This window comes from Micrasema longulum, unplaced genomic scaffold (genome assembly GCF_059751315.1).
Source record: "Micrasema longulum isolate JH-2025_06_02 unplaced genomic scaffold, ASM5975131v1 h1tg000287l, whole genome shotgun sequence".
Lineage (NCBI taxonomy): Eukaryota > Metazoa > Arthropoda > Insecta > Trichoptera > Brachycentridae > Micrasema > Micrasema longulum.
In genome coordinates, this window is record NW_028277491.1 from 150879 (window position 1) to 165821 (window position 14943).

At 29.4% G+C, this 14943-nt stretch overlaps 1 protein-coding gene and 1 long non-coding RNA gene across 5 annotated transcripts in view; one reads left to right on the forward strand and one right to left on the reverse strand.

Annotated features, from left to right (window-relative positions):
- wun (wunen) overlaps positions 1-7154 on the forward strand; it is a 44920-nt gene extending 37766 nt beyond the window's left edge. The window contains exons 5-7 of one of the 3 annotated variants that reach the window (XM_088224486.1): positions 671-847; positions 2509-2621; positions 6299-6429. In XM_088224486.1, the coding sequence (XP_088080612.1) occupies positions 671-847; positions 2509-2610 (279 nt within the window). In that variant the 3' untranslated portion in view covers positions 2611-2621; positions 6299-6429. Of the gene's footprint in view, positions 1-670; positions 848-2508; positions 2734-6298 lie in introns of those variants that run through there. The other 2 variants (XM_088224485.1, XM_088224484.1) reach the window with 2 other exon arrangements.
- Positions 508-4558, reverse strand: LOC148282808 (uncharacterized). Of its 2 annotated transcripts, XR_015822015.1 has the most exons (3): positions 4278-4558; positions 2431-2551; positions 508-836 (listed from the first exon to the last, which is right to left on the reverse strand). It is a non-coding gene; the product is annotated as an uncharacterized LOC148282808 (long non-coding RNA). The 2 variants fall into 2 exon arrangements; XR_015822014.1 differs by lacking the exon at positions 508-836 and having other exon boundaries at positions 2330-2551; positions 4278-4416.
- Positions 7155-14943: the final 7789 nt, after the last annotated feature.

The following is a 14943-nucleotide window of genomic DNA, read 5'->3' on the forward strand; positions in this document are numbered from 1 at the left end:
TTATGTATGTTTTTATGCTGACAGCTCATGGGTGGTATGGAATGAATGTGAGCTAAATACATAAACAATCTTAAACACTGTTAATGATAGTATTGGAAGTTAATGCTTCTTGAAGTTAAGTATGTATATTTGTATGTGTTTCTTGTACAAATATTATGATTACCTTGTGGACTATTTTTTTTGTTTGTTAAAAAGTAAGATTATAGTCTTACTGCTACCATCACACCATTTTTCCACCACCACACATGTTTATCCTGGCATACATTCCTAGATTCTTCAACATTCATACATTTTGTCATTCATGCCCTTCAATTGTGTCTGCTTTTGATATGACCAGACTTGAAATTTTGGTTTATCTGATCATGTGAAATGTTCCCAATGTAGTTAGTGAAAATCAGTTTAGGTGTGACACTATCAAGTAGAGATATGTTTGCGATATGACACAAACGGACCCTACTGAAACTACTGTTATACAAAATAAGATTTCCTTATCTGTTGTGCCGCATCGTGGCACCTGAAGCGTAAGACTGATCACATTACCTTCATGTAACAGATGATAGAAATACACTGCATTTGGTTTACCAACCCTATGCACCACTGGGTGCGGATGAGGGGATAGTAGTAATAAAGCGTAATAAGGGCTTATAATTTAAAATCTTGATTTTTCTAGGTTTACCTTCAGTGTCGTCTCCGCTGGTCGGGTTCTAAGCTGCTTCGTCACGGAATCCAGTTTGTATTCCTCATGTTAGCCTGGTACACTGTACTGTCCCGCATATCCGACTACAAACATCACTGGAGCGATGTCCTGGGAGGCGCCTGTATCGGCGTTGTGTCTGCTATGGTCATCGTAAGTATACAAACTTTATTTCCCAACCCTTTACCAATATTCTTTATGTAACCCTGGTGCAATTGCCACACGAGAGAACTAATCACGTAAGTCATTTTGGTTTTTACACTCGTGATAAAATTTTATAAAACAAGCATATTTATATACACAAGTCTTTAGATTTACAACTATCAAACACATTTGATTATATCGTATTAGTAGAATTTCATATTAAATTTACACCTAATTCTCACCAAAATATTTTAAAACAAAATGGTTTATGTAATGTTTATTTATTTATTGTGTATGCAAATATCGGCTGCGTTTGGGATAAAGGCTTCAAACCACAGTTTCGGCCTAAGTTAGTTTATTAATTTTAATCTGTTTTTAACAAATTAATTTACGTTCGTTGTATACTCATTCTGGCAAAAGGATTGCGCCAATAGGTTTTTGTGATTTAAATACTTTTGCTAGAATATTTATGAGATCTATGTAAGATTAAAAACACATTTAAATTCATGAGACTACTTTTTCTATAATTTTGGTTTGATGCTTTTGTCCTGAACGCAGTCGGTATATATATTTATTGACAAGGAATCTAGGTTCCAGACTTTATAGAAATTGAATCAATCTCTCAAGACAGATTTTAAAGATTTATTTCTTTATTTTTATTACACTTTTTTATAATAAATACACAACTCTACTTTCATGTTTATGTCCCAACTTGCTAGAAATAAAATCCTTGTTCAGGTAGAATACATTATTTACTTTTCTTTTCCCAAAAAAATGTTTTTAGGCTGTAGCCTTTTCTTTGCATTATCATCAAACAATATTTTAGTTTTGTACCAATGTTTTTTTTTTTTAAATTTTGATCCAAGTATTGACCACCATCATATGGGCAAATGTATATATGTAATATGAAGATCTGGCGATTAAAAACCGCCTAATTTCGCCGTTTGCTATCGCAATGGTACCTGTAATTAAAATATTTAACTCCCAATACTTTCCATTCCTTTCAACAAAAAGTTTCTTGAAAACATAAGGCTTTATTAAATAAACATTTAATGTAACAATTCTCCCTAAAAATGCATAAATATGCAAGGAAGTATTTGTTATAATTTTTTAGCTGTTCTGTAAAATTGGGTACGGCCCAATTACCCCATTTTGTTCATCAGCTCCTCGTAATATTGCAAACAAAATTTCTTATTCCTTTACATGTAAAATAGTACACGAGCAACTTGAAGTCGATCATATTCTTTTTTTAAACATTATACTGCTTAACAATATCTAGTTGTTTTTTTTTTTTTAGGATCCCATGTATTATTTAATTTTTCCTCAATATATTATTTCCTTTATCTAATACGTATCTGAATTCTTTATATTTTGCTTATCGTTATACAGTTTTCTTACTTATTTATGAAAAGTTTTGCAGTCTTGAAAATGTATTCTTGATTTGATTCTCCCGATTAAAGTTATAACGGTGTGATAATTAAAACATTCTATGAATAGATGAGAGTATATTTAATCTGTGTATTAATAATAGTGAGTGATTAGTCAAAAGAAAATTGATTCAATGAAATTCCCGTGTATTTTTCATGTTTTACCTTGTAGACGAGTGTCTTCACTACCCGTGGCCTTTGTTTTCAAATTAATAAATCATTTTTGCATGTTATCCTTTACAGCAACGCTTGATCGATAAATCCTGTTGTCAACCCACTAACAAACCTAGGATCATAGACACTGAAATTAGTGACTCTTACGAAAAAACTCCATTACTATCTTAAATCATAAATGTGTGAGTAACCTCTAACATAACTTCCTTAATAAAAAATATTTTCTTTGAATGTTTTTTATGTTGTCAGACTACTCGTTAAGACTAGGAAGTCATTAAAGTTTATTTGAGTTTTTTGGTAGTCTTTTCATTTCACCCTTTCTTTTATGTTTATTTCCCATACATTCCCAATTAACGACTACAAACCCCTCTTAACCAAATATGTTTGTATTCTATTCAGCGGGGTTTTAACAATTTAAAGTATATTCTAAATGAACATATGCATAATTTAAAATTTTATATTAATGACATGTACTGACTTTTCTACCGACTATCTAGAATTTATCAAGAGAAGCAACATGCTTAAAAAATTACCACCTGCCCTGTTAAAATTATTGAATTATAATAATATTAAGTTTTTTTTAAAAGCACCTTTGTTTTGTATTTCACCAAGATAGACTCTTACCTATAATAGTTTCTCATCTTTTAACATCATGTAGTTATATCTTTATTAATTGTACCATTTACACTGATTTGTGTTGTTACATTGTTTATTTAACATTTACTATTATTTAAATTATATTTGAAAATATCACAACAGATACTTCTTTAAATTAAATTGTAATAATTAAAATGTCAAACATTATATAAACACTAATTATTCTGTGTTAGATTTTATTAGATGCGATGTGGTGTTTTTCATGATGAATTATATATACATATTGTCGTGGATATTTTTTGTTTCTCATGATTATACAGTTTTGTTTCAACAAAATATCTTAAAAGTTTTTTCAAAATAAAATAACATAATTTTCCTTTTTGTTATCAATAAAAAAACATAAAAAATTAATTCATCATCAAGATTCATTGTTTTATTAATCTCTTGAATAATTTTTTTAATGTTACTTAACAGACGTTTCTTGCGCAATGGTTATACATAATATAATAATTTTTATGCTAAATCCATGGCTTTACCCAAAACATATGAATAGACCATTTATTTGATTTATTGAATTATAGTGAGTTTCGGGTTAACCAATCCACCTTCTGGATTTATATTCCTGTTAGTAATCTACAGCATATAATCTCATATCAATTGAACAAACAGATAGCCGATTTCTGGAAACAAATACGTAGTAACTTTCTTAAAATGTGTACAAAACACCACATCTCGAAGGCGTCTATTCTGCCCTTATAAGCAAAAAAGCAACTATTTGCAAAAGTCGTATTTTGAGTTATCACTTTTTTGAGTATTTATCAACTTTAGGCAAATTTTTCAAAACTGTAAATAATCATAAATAAAAAAAACCTACATCAATTGTTTCTAAGCATAAAATTATTATGAGTCATATCCATATTGTGTTTGTACTTATGAATCTCTCGATACTGTACTTGCTTAGAATTACGACTGTTTTTGTGAAAACTTAAAAAAATTATGTCATTTTTCGTACTTTTGCTACTGTTTTGAGTTTTATATCAAATGGTTCAAAATTTCTTATGGAGCATTACCTCATACTTCATATTCATTTTATGATTTTTGACAAAAGGCTGTCTTTTTGCTTACGAGGGCAGTAATCTCTCCTGCTAACATGCTTTAATTGTCCCAATTTTTTGCGCCATATGAGAATATTAGAAACACGAGCATACGTACTTTGTGCATTTTCATTTTCTTTGACATACCTTGATCCTGCCAAATTTTAGTCAGTCAAGTCATGGCGTTTTTTGCAACATGGATGCGCCTTTTGTATTCTGTTGCACTGGCTGCAGAAATAGATGAGCCGAAATAAACAAAATTTTGCACTTTTTTAACATCTTAGAGTCTATTTAGTTTCTAACACTAGTAACTCTTTTCAATTTGAGGTTTTACATTACTTTTAAGTAAAAAAAACCATCAATTGTAAATCATATCAGTAATCCACAACATCCAAGTACATTCCACCTTACTTGTCTTAGCTCCAACTGACAATAACAATATTATCACTTGTATTTACACATCATATCAGATACATTTAAGTATTGCCAGGTATTCAAAACATGTTTTTATTCTGAGCTTGTTTACATAACATTAAACATTTATCGTTTTTAAGACAGATGTTTTTCAAGAACACTTGAATTTTTTTAAATGAATAAACTTATACCAAAACTTAATTCCAAAGAGCAGTGTTTTTAGGTAGCCTTATATTATTATTACTAGATTTTAGCATTTCAGCACCGTGCTTTTTTTATATCAATCCGTTTTTATCATGATCCATATACGGAGAGTATCAATTTTAGCGTAACTGCTGTATATGGAACCAATATTTTCAAGGTTTTTATGAGGTTGTAGAATTCTTAAAAAATATCATTTATAATTTTAAAAAATGGATTAGTAGATGAGTTATGTAAATTCATAGTACCTAGTTATTTTGAAATTACAGTAAAACCCCGAAATTATGTCCCAGCAATTTGCATTTTCCTGCAATTTACGTACAATTTTTGAAGTCCCATTGAATTTGGAATTTTTTAGTACATTTAAACCTAGTTTTACGTTTTTTTCTGCAGTTAACGTCTGAGAAATTTGCAATCTGCATTGAAAACTGACAGCTCAAGAGTCTATCATTATATGAACTTTCTTGTCAGATTTTTTAAATTTTTTTTTTATTAATTTATTCAATCCAATATATAATACAAATACTTTACAATTTTTTTTTTATACAATAGGTACATTTAATATCATTTCCTTTTTATTTATGGATGTAGTCACTCCACTGGCCCACAGGCACGTTCCATAGTGTCAGTGTATTATTTATTTTATACATAATAGTACATACTTTCACATCAATTGTCAAGTCACATCAAAATATTATAGGTGTAAAAATTCAAAAGGAATTTGAAAAAAGATTCTAAAACATACCTACATGAATAAAATATTTGTTTTGTAATCAAAGTTGTGATTTTAAAGACAGTTTATTGTGTTTTGCGGACATTTATAATCTGACGTTAGTCTCTAGTCCATTATACCAACTTATTGGTAAGTTAAATCAATGGATGAAATTATTGCCGCCATTTATGTGTTTTTGTTGTAATTTTAGAGATCTTATTGTGTTTTACAGACATATATTATTTATAAATATATTTTAAAAAGTTACAATAAAAAAAATGGATCGAACAAACTTTTCTCCATATATTTTTTAACAAAAAATAATTTGCCAAATATTTTTTTTTCAGTCCATCCATTTACATTTTTATTGCCAGTCCCTTAAAAAACGTAATTTAGGGGTTTTACCGTATATATCTATTATACTGGAAATACATTTTATTTACATTATAATTTATTTTTCATCATCATAAATTAAATTTATTGAAAATGACAATGATCTAAATGGTTTTATGACATTACGAAATCTGTCATTTTTTTTATTGTTTTACTTGTTAAAAAAATTATATTGCATTTGAATAATTCAAACGATGACATTTTATGTTAAACCTTCAGTAATAAAAAATTGACATCACCCGAGACCTTTTTTAAAACTCCATAATGTTTGGATTAAAAACCAAAAATTTTAAGATTGATTTAAAAAAAATATATTCACATATATCTTAAAAATATAATAAACACAATTATATTTTTTCAAACAATCATAAAGCAATAATTTATAATACATGATTGAAATATTTTTATTTGTGACTATTCTATCTTAAATTGTTCGTTTTGTTTTTAGTTTGGCTGCGTGTCAGATCTATGGAAAACTCGCCTGACTCCTGTCCCAAGGTTGACAGAGAATAATGAGGACTTTTGCAATGGAGGAGGGACAAGTAACGGTTCAACGGTTGCGTCTGTATGACCCGAAAATGAAGAATACTTCTAAACAACTTTAGCCAGAAACACAAACAAGCATTATGTTTATATAAATACAAGCTACTCGCTGATTTCTTGAGCTGAAAGTTTAGAAAAGGGCAGCTTAATTAGATGCCGCTAACAGAAAAACTCTTGAGCAATAATTTCACTGTACGACTATTTGAATTTCACAAAGTGAGAAGACATTCGTTTAACATTTAATTTTCGAATAATACAGTGTTTAGATGGTTGTAAAAATGTGTCTTATATACCAGAAGTGAGTACAAATGTGGAATTTTAAAATAGATTATTTTAGATTTCCTTCGCAACTCAATGGAGATTATTTTACCATCTGACTTTCCTATTTAAAGATTGCAAGAATACTTCTCATTATCATCTTCATTTTTCATCTTAACTTATTGATATTCGATTATGTTCACTAAAATTTTGTATCGTTGGGTCAGTGCCAAAATCATGAGTCGGCAAAATCACCATTTTGTTGCTGGTATAGTTTAAATTGTACTATTATTCTTAATTATAGTGAGATAGGTCAGTGTTGAATGAGCTCCTGACGTCACTGCGACCTGTGTAGATCTATTGTGACGGGTGACCGTAAATTAGTTCTCACTGTCTTTAAAGAGCCAGGCTATTGGTGGAGGGAGGGTACTCTCACATCTATTGCTAAATCTCGTGCTCCAAGCTCAAATTGTACTAAGGCAACTTCATAATATACGGAAAAACCATCAATTTAAATAACATAGTCAAATGTCTGTCTTACTATACAGTTTTGTATTCGCCACTTTTTGTAATCGTTCTTTGGCGATTAGTATATTTGTATAAAGTTGCAGCAATTTCTCTATAAATTAATAAATTGTTTATTTGCACAAATTTATTATATGTGCCTATTGGTCTATTTGCAATCAAATTAATTCATTTGTTCCGGAACTTCTAATTTATTTTAAATCAATTAGTTTGATCTGAAGTTTCTGCAATTTGATTACTATGTATTATTAAGGTTCACAGCATTAACTTGGTTGTCAAACATTTTAATTAATGTTAGTAAATATTAGTATTTTACCACAAGTGGTTAAATACTAACATGAATGATTACTATGTATTTTCATTTGCTCAGTACAATTTTTAATGGTTTCAAATAAATTTCTGCATTAAGACTTTAATTTCAATAAATTGAATGGAATGCGTTCAATTATTTTCATTTGAATGATTCATTTCTAGTTTCTCTTTAAAACTGACTTTTGTGATATGACTCAAAACTGGCTGAAATATAGATTCATGACTTTTTCATTGGCCCATGATATGTACATATTACTAAATAAGTTTTTACATGATAAACTATTATAGTGCAGCTATATTTACTAAATATGATACGTCTATTATGGTAGGTTTATTTTTAATTGGTCTTGTTTCGCTTGTATAAGCCGAAATTCTTAAATATGTAAAGAGTCACATTGTGGGTTCTATGGTTAGCCGTGGACTATAAATATAGGTTAAGTTTTACTGCACATTAGTATTATCTTGAATTTCACGACTTAATCTAGATGCAGCTAAAGTAAATATAAAAGTTTACATATTATTTGATAAAAGTATTGAATAATTTTAGCTGTCTTTTTTCATTTGGCATCTATTTTGAAGTAATTTAAATTATCGATTTTAAACTCTAACTTCAGAGCCTTTGAAAATAGAAAGAGTAAGAAATTTATTGATGTTTGTCGATATCAATTAAAAATTTCCTTTCAATTATTTTTATTTTTGCTTAAAATTTTGGTTGACATGAAATATTAGTTTAAAGGGTGGTTTCACAATGTAATATTTCATCGTCTCTGGACCGGTGTGATGATATTATGATACATTTCTTACTGTCTCCGTAATCGAGGTCCTGATAAAACCATATATGTATTCAAAACTTTTTGGCATTTAAAAAAAATCATGATAATGTTGTGATTTGAATTGTAAACCTGTCTATTTGTAGTATTCATGGGGAGAATACAAATTACTGTTTTTAGTGGTTAACTTGCCAATTCTGATTTTGGTGTTACCTAGGGAGTTGTAGTAATTATCCGGGATATTAATACGGGAAACTGAGAAGGTACACCGACATAGAAAATTTCATTCTGATACTTTTTCTAAAAAAAAACATCAAAATCGCTTCAGTTTTGAGGTGCGGAAAACCGGACAGCTAAATGCGAATTTTTCGATTTCAGTTGGCCGAAAACAGTCTGTCGCGTTGTCCAGTTGTCCTTTTTCACTCTATCGGGAAGACATCTGCGAGAAAGTGAAAGAAAGACAATGTTCAAATATCTATTTGTCAAAATTCTTACCTGCCGCATAACTTAACATCCAATATTCGTAGGTGTCCGCTCATATGACACTGCTTAAAGTTCTAAGAATAATGGTATATTATATAACTCAATTTTAGCTGTCGCTTAGCTTTTTTGCCACGATATTTTAAAAAAATTAATTAAATGTGTCACAAATAATATGATAAACAAAGAGTATGTTATTATATAATACATGGTATGTTTTTGAGAATTTCTTTTAGTCTTATTTGTTTCGTACTGCAATATTTTTTTAAATATGAGTGTGAAAAAAATGTAATGTTAATGTCATTAAAATTTAGAGTGATATAAAAATAATATTCAAAACAAATAATGTGTGTTGCTGATAGATATTTCAAAACAGATGAAGTACCTCTTTCAAAGTGGAATATGGAAGTCTAGGCATTTATGGGACTTAAAACATGTCTTTAGCTGTTTTAAGTGATTCTGTTCATGTTTGAACTAATGTATTTATTTGATTCTTCCATCTGTTGATTTTTTAGAAGTAAAATATAATAAGTTGTAAATAGGAAACATACTATGTTTAAATATAAAAATACCTATTAGAATATTTAACCTCTAAGCGGGTGTGTTTTTGAGAGATAATGTAGTTACGTTAAAAAATAAATCTACATTTTTCTTTGAATTATTATCACCTATATCCTTCATTTTTAGGAATAAAATTGATGTAATATTTTCGACAAACGACGCTGTACAATGTATGTCTGTACTCCTTTATGCTAAAATTATTTGAGATGTACAAGGTATGGCCATACTCTCTTAGAGGTTAATTAATTTAGTTTTTTTAAAGAATATTTACATTCAATATTGGTAAATATTAATTCGTTTTTAAGACTGACATAATTTACAGGCCGTAATAATAATTATTATAATGCTTATAATCATCATTCCCTTATCTGCACCCAATATAGGATATTGCATTTTTACTCTAATCACAGCGTATTATCAATCATTTATAGTATACACGTAGGTAAGATGATTAAGCGCCAGTCCAGGAACTTAATATTGCAGTAAAGACTACATATTAAATGAACACATAACAAATTTCTAATTAACCTGCGGAAAATAAAGCCGAGCCCTCAGGTTCAGTTGGCAAACACGCTAACTAGTACACCACAACGCTGACTGATCTTCACTCGATTTCCTTTTTAAGGATTTTTGTCTGAGAGCAGCCATTGAGTAGAACACACTCGATATGGGTTCAGGGGGGCGATTACAACTGGAAGATACAGAACGCATATCTTCATGATAGTACAGTTGAAGATGAATTTTCCCGAAGATACTGTATTGACCCTGTATCTTTAAATTTCGACAGCAGAAGAGGTACTGACATCGATAACTATGAAGGAATTATGTGCCTCATGGATACTTAAATATAATAATTATGTTCAAGCGCGAGTGCTTTTGACTTTTATTGTGAATTTTTGTAGTTTAAATAAATTTGATGTGGCTTCCACACAAGGAAATACAAAAAAGAAAATTTATATTTGACTCGAGGGCATGGTAAAATTTGATAGTTGAGATGACAATATGAACAGCACTTCAAAAGAAATGTTGGCACTATGAAACATAAATACTTTTATTTAAGTTTCTTTCATCGATAGTAGTAGAGCTTGACTCGTAATACCTCGATAAAAAAAGGTCTTAGAAAAAATAAACACACTTCTCGGAACGTACTGAAGAAAATAGCGTTTAGAATTGCTCTCCTGGTTTTATTCCCCACACAGAACTGCATTCTTTTTTTCCGCCGGGACACAGGAAAAGAATATTATTTATGCATTTGAGTATTTCTCAATAAAATCTACTTTATTTCATATTTTATTCATGGTTATTTAATAACCATTAATGATGCAAACAAATCAATAAAAAACTGGTAATTGCAATGGAGTCGAAAGAACAAAAATTATAACTAGATTTTAAAAACAATTTGAATCACCCAGTTCATTATTATTTTTTAATCTTTATGATGGAGGTAGGGATGACTGAGAAACGGTTTAACTGGGTGATTTTTATTATTAGTTTTATTTTAATGTCTATAATTTTAGTAATTTGCCCTTTGGGTGTAAAAAATAAAAAAAATGTTGTTTTATACATTTTATATAAAAATACTGTACTATGTCAAATTTATTATAAATTATTTATTTTTGTAAGTTAAAAAATTAGAACGTTTTGACTTTAATTATGATTACCTAGGTATTATGATGATATTAAGAATATGTATGTACTAAATACATCACACCCCGGGAATGACAATGGCACAACTCAAACAAATATGTATGACAGCAGTTAGTTAAACAAAGGCACAGCTTAAAGTCAACTCACTTATGGCCACCTAGTTTTAAAGGTTTTCAGAAATCACAATGGCAAAGTGATCATATTTTGCCACTGTTATTTCTGAACTTTTGTTCCTTAAATTGTTATCTTTTATTTCCATAATGTTATGTTCTACTAAATAATGTTTACAGTAATAATTTGATATCTCTAAATCTTTGTAGACATGGGCTGGATTTCACCCTACAGAGTTATCAAGATTTACTTATATTGCAACAGAGATACCTTTTTACACTGTGCAACATTCACCATTCGAAATGGCAAAAGGTGAAATGACTGGTCATAAGCCCTGTAAATACCTAGACTCCTTGTGAATCTTGATATGTCAATGTCAGCAGTGCTCAAAATATTATAATTATACTGATTTTTTTAATTTCTTTTTTTCTATATTTATAATATGTGTATTATTTTACATTAATAAGTTTAATACCTAAAAAAAATCCATACGAGTTTGTATTTATAGAATGATTGTGAACTTATTTGAAATATTTTTACTTTTAAATTATCCGTATTATTATTTTAACTCTAGACATAAATTTAAGCACAATTTCAAGAAGTTTGTGTTTTGATTATTTTAAAAAGCATTCTTATTAAAAAAAAAAAATTGTATCCAAAATTGATCAGTCCCTCTCACTAGGGTAACTTGTTCTAAAGAGGACTGTACAGAGTTTATTCTCTCTCAGTTATATTCTGTGCTAATATGATTCAGCCAGATGATTATTTATTTTTTGTAAGCCTTTTTTTTATCTGTCAATTATTATAAAAACCTCGGAATGAGCAGGTTCTTAATAATCCCAATAGTATATTTCACGAGGAAAAAACATTTAAAATCATTATCTGAAGTGTCTGATACAAACCTGGTACTAATACAACCGTACCAGCGGTAAACTCTGGCTTTATGTTCTCTACTTATACATATATCAATTTAAAACAATTTGATTAAGGTTTATTGAATCATAGTCCTGTACTAAAATTTGTGGTGTTCTTTGTTTTGTATGGAGTAGAAACATGGAAACTGAGAAAAAGGAAAGGCATAATGTTCAATGCGTTTGAAATGTGGTGTTGGAGATAGATGTTGCATTCCGTGGACTACACAAACGTCTCTATCCTCAATAATCGAAAGGCTACAATATACAGAAAAATAATTGTATCCTATTGCAAGAAAAAATTTGTTTCGTCTGTTGAGAGCCAATTATAATATACCAGTGTAAGTTCCTCTCCAAGCAAAAGAACTTGTATTCTTTTGAAGAGGCACAGGGTAAATGAAATATATTCAAAATATGTCAATTTTTTGTAAATTCTATGTGGAATCCAGATGATTGTTGTCAAAATCAGTCTTTCCCAAAACCATATATATAAATATAATCTGCATATTGTGATCAAACTACCACCGTCACTTATGTAATATAATTACAGTAGAACCTGATAATTCAAAATAATTTAGGATGAGGGTAGTTCGGATAACCAAAAATCTTGATAATCGAAAAAGAAAAAAAAAGACAATGACCAAGAGGGGAAAGAAAAATATAAATACGTACATATTATTGCGAATGTTTTTATTAAAATATGTACACATACATATGTAGATATAAAACTTTAATTTAAAATTGTTGACAATTATTGGCAATCTCCACATTGTGTTGATCTTGTTCTTCTGAAGATGTGTCAGATATTTCCTTAATTATTTCCTCATCATTTAAAATTTGGAATCCAGGATCGTTTGCATCGCAATTTAACCACTCGATGACATCTTTTTTATCGCATTCGATGCATAATTAAATTTATTCTGTTGCATTTGTGATACTTTCTATATTAACCGAATCAGCGAGATCGGCAATACTGTTACTGGAACTCACTAACGATCTTTTTAAAAGTTTGTTCCATGATTTTTTTAATGTTGACACATTCACAGAATCCCAACTCTGCTGCCATGTAGCAAAAGTCCTTTAAATTGATCTTGTTGAAACTGATAATAGATTCTTCATTATTTTTATCTGCTAACAATAATCTTCGAAGGATCTGTTTTCGATACAAGCGCTTGAATGTTTTTATTATACCCTAATCCATCGATTGTGTTAATGGCGTGACATTTGATGGAAGAAATATTACCACTGATGGATGCGACGATTCATTGTCAAGTAATAACAATACTCTTCCTCTCTTATCTATAGAGTTTTTTTTTTATTTCCCAATAAAAAACAGTCATCTTTGTTTGCCTGTCGAATCCAATGCGGATACTTGAAAATTCGGATAATCGAGGTTCTACTGTTATAATACATAAAAAGTGTAAATTCCTACAAATTTCTACAAAATGATCGTAGTGTTCATAACTTTCTGCGAGCAATGACTACATTCAGGAGTTAATTATCTCCAAAAAAAGGCAAACATCCATCAATGAATTTTAAAAATAAATCAGTTTTTTTTTTAATAAGATTTATTGTTTTGTGAAAATAAAGGTTTATATTAATTTTTTTTTAAATCCTGTTATCAACCGGTTATTTTTATAAAAATTACAGGTCCCATAGTGATCACAGTAAGCAGATTCCACTGTAAATAAAATAATTTATAACCAAACAAGCTGAGGATTTGATTGTTCTCGGTGTCAAAATTATTATCTAAATCACCAAAACATCGTAATCGACATGAGCAATATTTTACGGAATAATATTTTTTCTTCTAATTAAGGAAAATACTTTGAGAACCAAGTTTTATTTCGAGACTGGGTTTGATTTTCAAAGTGGATTCCTTGTTAATTGAAAGGAAGAAGTTTTCTTCTGTAAAATATTGTTTTGTAGGTTACGGTGTTTTGGCAATCATGGCTCGATGTGTATTCACTTCTGCATAATTTTTGTAGAATTGAACAAGATAAAAAAAATTATTTTTATAACTCGATGCAAAAAGTATTTGTAAACTGTAACAAACTGATTTAAATAAATCACATGAATGGTCTTTCAAGTTCATGTATGTTTTGAAGCCTTGATTTTTTTACGGAATGGTGCCTTTAGTTTAGATATTGTAAACTTAGAGCCGAGCTCATGCAATTATTATACTATTTAGATTATTATGATAAGCAATAATATTATAGGTTATTCACAAAAATATGTGATTGTGTATTTGTGTGTATGTTTCTACCGACTTTGTGAAGTATCATTGCATATATTTGAGTTTTTGTAGTTTTAAAAAAGTTACTGAAATCTCATTAGCAATAAATATGATTATTTACTTATTAGTTTGTTTTATTTGTTCCCTTTCTATAAATATTAAATAGAGCACTGATCAGATGTGCACTGGTGCCGGAATGCGCCCGAACACTGCTCAGGCACTACTGCTTTTAGGAGAAAAAAAAAAAGAAACTTCCCCAAGGGTAAAAAAATCATGTGAGAAGCATTTTAACTGCTTGACTTTCTTACTTTTTATTTAATAGAATATTTTATTTGTAAACCAATAACTGTAACCATTTGCAATCACAGTAGATGAAAGTTATGACAGAACTACAATGCTCATGTGCTGAAAAGTATCCAAGCCTTATTAGAATAGACTAGACTCAGACTGAACCAATGTTTTCTTTATGTATCGTTATACGATGGTATCAGTGATATAAGTTTTTAAAGTTTTGTTATTTTGAAATCACTCCACCTGTGATGTCATAAGTTCTAGCTGAAGAGTTCTCCTGATTGGTGAATTGGCTTCCCAAAAACCGGAAATCTATCACAACGCTGTTATTGGCTGATTCTCAAGAACTTGTGACTTAGTTCAAAGTAGTTAATTTTTTTGTAAGTTTTGGAGAAACTTCGGCGTACAGTTAAATGCTCTAATTTTTATCACGTTTAAGAAAACATTT